We start from the raw sequence: 8,436 nt of genomic DNA, 5'->3' as shown, positions 1-8,436 counted from the left end.
GCAAATGTGTATTTGGGAAACAAGAACAGGAGTATCTAGGGCACATTATCACTAGCCAAGGTGTCAAGGTGGACAAAAGTAAGATTACTGTTATGGTAGCTTGGCCTCGGCCTACTAACAATTTGGAACTATATGGGCTTTTAGGTTTGATAGGGTATTACCAAAAGTTCATCCAAAACTACAGCATTATAGCTCGGCCACTCATTAATCTTCTTAAAAAAAGCCAATTCGGATGGCATGAGGAAGCTGAAATCGCCTTCCTTACTCTCAAACAAGCCATGATGACCATTCTATACTAGTCATGCCTAACTTCAACGAGGCCTTCACCATCAAAACAGATGCATCCAGGGAAGCAATGAGAGCTGTAACAGACCTGACTATACAACTTGATCAACATTAAAAGAATCTAACATATGTTCTTAATTTGAGGGTAATTTTTTTATATAGAAATCTACCAAAAAATTGGCAGAGTTTCATTTATATTTAGGACATCCTAAGTGATTGACTACTATCAATTTGCTCAATCAACCCATCATCACAAGGTCCCATAATTCTGGACCTTATTTCAATCATTAATATTCAACACCTCATACAATCCACACAATACACACACACACACACATAGCCCACATATCATGTCATAAAATTTGAAAGAAAATGGAATACTAACATGTAAAGAGAGCATTTACAATATAATAAGTGTTCTTAAACATTTCAAAAGGATTAATTACAAGATAACAAATGTAATGCATGCCAAGCTGGACTTTTATAATACATCAAGGTTTACATAAAAGCATACTGCATAAACGCGTTAATTCCATTATACTTAAGTTAAATATTTAATTAAAATTCAAACGAGTTTTAAGGATTCAACCAAGGACTTAATTGATGGAAAATTAAGTTTTGAGGCCTAATTCGAGTTAATTTATAAAGATTGAAAGAATAGGTACTCAATTGAAACTTTGAGGAACCAAATTGGTGCAATCAGGGGTTCAATTGAAAGAAATTAAAGGTTTAAAAGTTGTTGGAGGGTCAAAATCAAAGATTTTCATTACCAAAGATCAAGTTTCAAAAAACACATCACTTCAGGAACAAGAATGATCAAAGCAAGGGCCAAATTGAGTAAAATTGAAAGTTTAATGGTTAATTAAGAGTTCAATTGAACAAATCAAAAATCAAGGACCAGTTTGTAAAAGGCATTTAACTTTGGGGTTGAAATTGAGTTTAGTAAAAGGCGAAACTACATGAAATTAAGAATATGGATTAAAAGATAATTACAGTATCGTTCAGGATACTGTGCATCTTCTTCTTTAATTTTGGCTGATCGAGTAGACACTTTCAGGTGAATGAACGTGGCATCTTTGACCACCCAAGACCTCCACTTACCATCATGCAATAAAGGAGGTTCTCCTCTATATGGTGGTGCTGCCCTTGTTTGATGTTTGTACCCCACCTACCACATGGAAACCCTTAACTTCTTGTCCTGAATCAACTTTAACCTATTCAGATTTTTTGACAGTTTTTCATCCAACTTTGAATCAATGATAAAATAGCTACAGGTTTCCAAATGGAGTGTGGTTTGATTCTAGATGAAGAAAAACATCCCCTCTACAATGAACATGGCTTATTCTATTTCAATAACCTTTCAAATGCAATGATTAAATCAAAGAAGAAGCATCCCCAATTAGCTATTTTTTGAACAATTTCAGCTCTCTTTTTTTCAAACTCTTTCTAGAAGCTCCCAAAGGTTGTTAAGGACCTATAGGTAAGGAAAATTGAAAGGAAAGAGGCAAAAAAAAAAAAAAAACATTCTCTAACATACTAGATAGGAGAATCCTCTACATGCTAGTTTTAGAATACCATTAAAGACAGAAGATGGTTTTGTAACCTCCAACCCATGAAAGGCTACAGAAGGGAAGAGAAAGGACACAAGGGGAAAAAATATGACCTAAAAAAACACAAAAAAGAAAAGGAAAATTAGATAATAATCTCTGGGCTTTTAGAATATGAAAAAAAAAAAAGGAGAAAGAAGAAAAGAGATGCCATAGAATAAAGGAAGACATTCTTGATTATTTGAAGCTTAAGCAAAAGCTAGAAATCTAGTGGAAATCAGCAAGGAATTATGAGGAAATACTTTGCTCTTATTGATTAGGTATTTTTTAAACCCTTAATGAGGGGGTTGAGCTCAATGAGCACACCCCTTCCCCTCCTTTTTAATCCATGTTATAGTTGTTATTTGATAGTTTAGTGTTCATATTTATTGCTTTTATATGTTAATGTTTGAATCAAGATGTCTTTTTTCCTTTTTTGGATTAATAAGCATATATGTGCTCATTTTTAGATAACGAATAGTTTGTTATGTTATGATCTTTATCTTAATAGTGAAAGTTCTATTTTAGATATTATTTTGTTAAGATTTGATTTCATTTTTGTTATTTTTAGTATGTTTATTTAGTCATTTTAATGTCATTTTAGGTTTGTGTTTTCTTGTTGTTTAAGTCTATTTTTTGGATTATAGCCATCACAAGTTTATGTGTTTGTAACCTAGAATATGTGTTGCATTAATGTTTTTAACGTAATAGATTTCCAAATGCATTTATTAGGGGTTTTGAGTATGACATTATTGCATTTGACTCCTAGGTTTTATGGAAGTTTTTTTATGTTTGTAGAAGCTTGTGTAAGTGTGTCGAAGTCAGAGTTGTTAAATTTAGGTCAGTTTTCTGGGTTTTATAACATTTTTTAGGTTTGTACTTTGGTTTGTTACAATTCCTAGGTATTTTTTGCAATTCCTGGGTTTGACATTCAAACATTCATTTGTTGAACTTTTCCTCAAGTACTAGTTTTAGGTTATGTTTTATTATCATTTTTGGTTTCCAAAGTTTAGTGGCTCATCATGCATCTACAATCTAGGTTTTGATTGATCAAAAACATGTGTTAAGTGTTTTAATCTTAGGTTTTTGGTCTCGATGAACCGAAACTTTTAAAGACAAGATTGCTCTCTTTGCTTTGTAATTGTTGAGTTTGATGATTTGACTTTTTATCCTTGCATGATTTGTAAGCTTTCTTTTCCTTTTATTTCACAAAATCTTGCCTGATTTGGAAGTCATGATTCTAGGTTTCTTTGGCTTTTCTTCATAAAACCTGTGTTAGAACTATGTTGTTTCTGTTTTTCGTTTTGGGTCATGTTTGTGGGCTAGGGCCACGAACCAGGAAGCCCATCCCACATGATTGAGCTAAGCCCTTTTCTAACCACAAGGGCGTGTCTGGCACGCCCATGTTTTGCCAAAGAAAAAATGCTTTTTTTTAGGCGTGTTTATCAAACATGACTTAATGCATTTTTTTAAGTCTTTTGGTTTTTGGATAAGGATGTGTTTGGCAAACATGTCCTTCCTTTTTTCCAGCAATTTTTTTTTATATCTTCATTTCTTTTGTTTTTGCCAAATAGCCCCTCAAATTATTTCAAAAAAATCTTAAAAAATTTAAGGATCCTTTTAGACTTATTTGTAGGTCCTTCACTTTTTTTTAGCCTTTTTTTATTTAATATTGGGACAATAAAGTTATATTTTAAGGTATTGACTCAATATTAAAATACTTTTTTTTCATTGAAAAATTTCAAAAAAGTCAAAATTCTTTTTTAAAAAATACAAAACAATGTTTTTTTTTAATTGTGTGCATATGGCCAAGTATCATAAAGATAAAATCATATTTATATAAAAATAAAATAAATAAATAGTACGAGGAATGGTTTTGCATTGTTAAGATAAAAAAAAATATATAGTTTTTTATTACATCCTTTTTTATGAAATAACTAGTTTATTAAAGCTATGAGAATTTGGCCTACATTTCAAAAAATATATAAATATAAAAATTATTTTTGTTTCATTTGACATCTGCGATAACGAACTTATACGTAAGATGTATTCCCAATATTAATATAGTTTTCTTCCCTTTTTACGCATAGACTTTAGAATGGTTAGGTTTAAATTTGATAAGATAAGGACTTTCTTACATAAAAAAAAAAAAACTTTTCTTAAACTTTAGATATAACAACGGTTGGAAAACACAACAACCTTAGTTTTTACAAATAAATAGCAATGCAACTTACCCTAGATAAGGTATTTTAAGGGTGATATGTTCTCTTTATTCACAACTTGTCCTCTTATCCAGACTCTTGCAAACCAATAAGTTTTATAGTGACCATAATACTCGGTGATGTCTCTCATTCATTTGGTTTCATTTAAAAAGAACAAGAATTTCTTATTCTTTCCACCCATACCGTTTCACACTAATCCCACTATGAGAGTACTATCATCACAACAATGTTCATGTGTGACAATGAATATAAGTATAAATACCTAACCATACAAAATCTATGTGAGATTGTATTTTTTTTCTTGTTATATTACTTTTTCATTTTTATGTGCTCTATGTGTTAAAAAAACAGTATGGACGGGTTTTTTATGTGTTTTATGTGTTAAAAAGTATCTAAACAAATACTTTTTTCTTTTTTCTTTTTTTGAAAAAGACAAGAGGGGGATCACACTAGCAATGAAAGACAGCATAGCGTGCCCCTTCTACCTCTAAGATGTGCCACGACAAGAACATTTAGACTTTGGGGCATGGTCCATTCACGAGGTGACCTATCATGAAGATTGTCTAGAATCGATAGTTACATATATACGCATTCAAATATTCTATTCCTAGACAAGTATTCATGGATAGCTAAGTGTAATGCTTAATATAGAATGTCGGGTCCTTGTAAAGTGAAAGAATCTACCTTGTAATTAAGCATAAATTTGTAATCTCATGATCATTCATGCCTGATCCACTTGATTAAAATAGTAAGTATGCAACTACAAGAGGATGGTGATCATATATATATCGGATTCAATTTAGAAGATGAACACATGTGGGGTTGAAATAGATCAAAAGCTAAAGAAGACAGCACCCAAACCGGAAAAAGAATCCCAGTCGAAGTAGTCAAACTTTTACAGCCCAGGAAACATAATCTAGCATATCGTAGAATAAAGAGCTAGCTCCAAGATTGTTTTGATTTATTTTCTTTCGTAAATACCATAGTTTTCACACTCAGGAGTAGGAACTGGCTTGGAAAAAATATCCCTCTAAATTCACCAGTCATAAAGTTAATTATGTTTTTAAAACATCTTCATATTATTCCTTTTTATTTTTTAGGTAAACCTAATCTTTCCGAGTTTAAATTAGGTTTGAACAAGTTAATCAAATCATTAAAATCATCACCCATTAATTAATCTAATTTAATAAGAAAGCTTATATTTATCATTATTGGGTTTCGTAGCTTTCTTCACAAAAACACTGTGGTTGTTACAGTGTTTCTTCAAATAGTTTTTTTTTGTATTTCTTTTCTTATGATTTTTTCTAGAATTATATTTATTAATTTTATTTTTTTAATATAGAGTTGGTTGAGAATTTAATTTTTTTTAATTTAAAAAACAAACATTATGAATTGCTATAGTGTTTCCCCACATTATTTTTTGTTTTTTTATTTTTTTTGTTATGATTTTTTTCAAAATTATATTTTTTGATTTTTATTTTTTTAATATTGAGCTAGTTAAAAATTATAATTACAATAAAGCTAAAATATATGAGAAAAGCTATGTAGCTTTCCTCACAAAACACTGTGGATTACTACAATGTTTCTCCACATGTTTTTGTTTTGTTTTGTTATGATTTTTTTCTAAATTACCTTTGTTGATTTTATTTTTTTTAATATTGAGCTGGTTGAGAATATAACTTTGTAATTATTATTTTTTTAAACAATGTGGATTGCTACAATGTTTCCCCACATAGTTTTTTTGTTATGATTTTTTTAAAAATTGTTTTTGTCGATTTTATTTTTTTTATATTGAACTTGTTGAGAATTTAACTTCGTAATTTTATTTTTTTTTACAAATAAAGCTAAATCATGTGGGAAAAGTATTGTAGTTTTTCTCACAAAACACTATAAATTACTACAGTGTTTCCCCATATGGTTTTTTTTATTATGATTTTTTTTTAAATTATCTTTATTGATTTTGTTGAGGAAAAACATTATAGTTTTCCTCACAAAACACTATGAATTGCTATAGTATTTCTTCACATGATTTTTTAAATAAAAATAATTTACAGGAAAACTTGTTCAGGGATCATAAGTGTAATTATTTTTATTAAAATATCTTCATTTTATTCTTTTTTATTTATTAGGATAACCTGATCGGTTTTTGAGTTTGGATTAGATTTCAACAAGGTAATTAAATCACTAAAAACATCACCCGTTAATTAATCTAATTTAACAAGAAAGCTTATATTTATCATTATTGGGTTTAACAATAATGATAAATATAAGCTAATTAAGGATTGTTTCATATATTTTAATACACTTGTAGCTAGAAATATTCTCTCCATCTCTCTCTTCCTTTTCTGCCCATCAGATAACGATAACGACAGATTCCTAATCATTCCCTCAATTCTATAGGAAACACCCATAATTGCACCCAAGAATAACCCTATTCGTTTTACAAAGAAAAGAAACTCATAAGAAGCTATTGAACTTCACTACTTTTCCTTCGATCTTGCAATATATCGTATTTGATTTTTATTTTTTTTCTCTTCCTATAATGGATCCTTCATGCAACCTTTCTGTCAAGGGCTTCTACAACTTGCTTACAAGAGAACTTGATGAACTTGATCAGAGTTTCCTATCTCATAACTTCATCTCGATTCAATTCCTTTCGAAAGTTCTATCCTCTCTCCAATCATTTTATTCCCAGTTAACGACACTGGTTCAAAAGCTTCACCTCCCCGTAGGAGAGAAGTGGCTTGACGAGTACATGGATGAAAGCTCCAGGCTCTGGGAAGCCTGTCATGTGCTCAAATCAGGTGTTTTAGGAATGGAAAATTATCACTCTTCCGGCACCAATATAACATCCTCTATCGATGGCCTTCATCCCCATTTGAATGCACAGGTTTTACGTCAGGTTAGTATTTATATCTAATAAAGGACACAAGATGTTTCAAGCTAGCTTAATTAATCACGTATTTATGCATGGTTGTGATAATATTGGTGTAGGTTATTCGTGCAATCATGGGTTGTCAAAGGGAAATAAGAGGGTTGGAAGAGGATAATAAGAGCTTGATAGAAACAAGAGTTGAAGCATTATCACTGCAGTTTGAAGGAAACAAAAGAAACATGGTAATGACTGATCAATCGAGCTGGTTCAACTCATTCAATGGCTTTCGAGGTGTTCTGTACGCAATGAGGATTGTCAACTCACTGCTCCTAATGATCCTGTTTGCTGGGCTAGTATACTGTTGGCCTTCTTCTTGGCAAGACGCAGCTGATCAGTGTGAGGAGGCTGGTTCAGCCTTTATGGCTTCAATGGCAAGGTTGCAGCGAAGAGTAGCAAGTGAGATGGAACAAATTGGTGGGCAATCATCAGCTTCCGAAGGGATCGTGCTTTATGAGTTTAGGCAAGCCAAGATTGCAATGGAAGAGCTCAAAGTAGAGTTGGAGAGTACTGTTGTGGATGATCAGTACGAATTAGAAATTGACATTCAGGACAAAGTTGACAGATTGAGGAGTTGCTTTGGATTGTTGGCATGTGGGGTTGAGTCCATAATTGGACAACTCGATGATTTCTTCGATGAAATAGTTGAAGGGAGAAAGAAGCTTTTGGGCATGTGCACTCATCAACCTAGGTAGAGAAAACGTACTTAAAGAGCAGCAGCTTTAAGCTATATTTGTTTAGTGTTTCAAGTGAAAAAAAATATATATATATAAAAGGAAAACAAAACATATTTAGATAATAGCATAAAACTAAATTTATTTTTATAATAGTTTTGAATAAATTATTATTATATTATTTTTCTTTTTTATATTAAAATAGTAACCGATCGCTACTTTAAGTAAAATACAAAGGATTAAAAAGGTGATATTTAAGAAATATGTGAATACTCTTCTTTTCTTTTTTCTACACATTTCTTTGTTTTCTTTTCCCTCTTCAACAAGTCATTACTTTATTAACTTGCGGCTAGAATAGCTGTGAAGCACTAGGGAGTAGGGGTTTCTAGTTTCTAAAAAGGAAAAGCTGCAAGGAAAAATCTTGAAGAAAGAAAAAGGAATGTGATTCTTCCTTTGAAAAAAAAGCAACATTTCCATTATCCAAAGATAAGAAACAGGAAAGCATATTTGCTTAGTCAGTGGCTTCAATGGAGAGCAAAATCATCTATCATCTTAAGAATAGATTCTCTTTCTGTAGAAAAGAAAGATTGTACGTACGTGATTATCCAGGGTAAAAAATAGTAAATATGATGCTTCTTGTTTGCCCTACTTCTACAAAAACTAACCAAATCAAATGCTTAATGGTACACGAGGTTCATGACCATTTTTAGTGAAAGCAATTATATGGAAGTCATAGA

General features: G+C 31.2%; 1 protein-coding gene across 1 annotated transcript; it reads left to right on the top strand.

Annotated features, from left to right (window-relative positions):
- Positions 1 to 6,501: 6,501 nt before the first annotated feature.
- On the top strand, positions 6,502 to 7,812 carry LOC118061279 (uncharacterized). Its single transcript, XM_035074709.2, has 2 exons — positions 6,502 to 6,995; positions 7,088 to 7,812. Exons 1-2 carry the CDS (start codon positions 6,636 to 6,638, stop codon positions 7,718 to 7,720), a joined length of 993 nt encoding a protein of 330 aa, XP_034930600.1. The 5' UTR covers positions 6,502 to 6,635; the 3' UTR covers positions 7,721 to 7,812.
- The last annotated feature ends 624 nt before the right edge of the window (positions 7,813 to 8,436 follow it).

This window comes from Populus alba, chromosome 1 (genome assembly GCF_005239225.2).
Source record: "Populus alba chromosome 1, ASM523922v2, whole genome shotgun sequence".
In the NCBI taxonomy this organism is placed as follows: domain Eukaryota; kingdom Viridiplantae; phylum Streptophyta; class Magnoliopsida; order Malpighiales; family Salicaceae; genus Populus; species Populus alba.
Note: the sequence above shows the minus strand (reverse complement) of the source record. Positions and strands in the feature narration are given on the sequence as shown.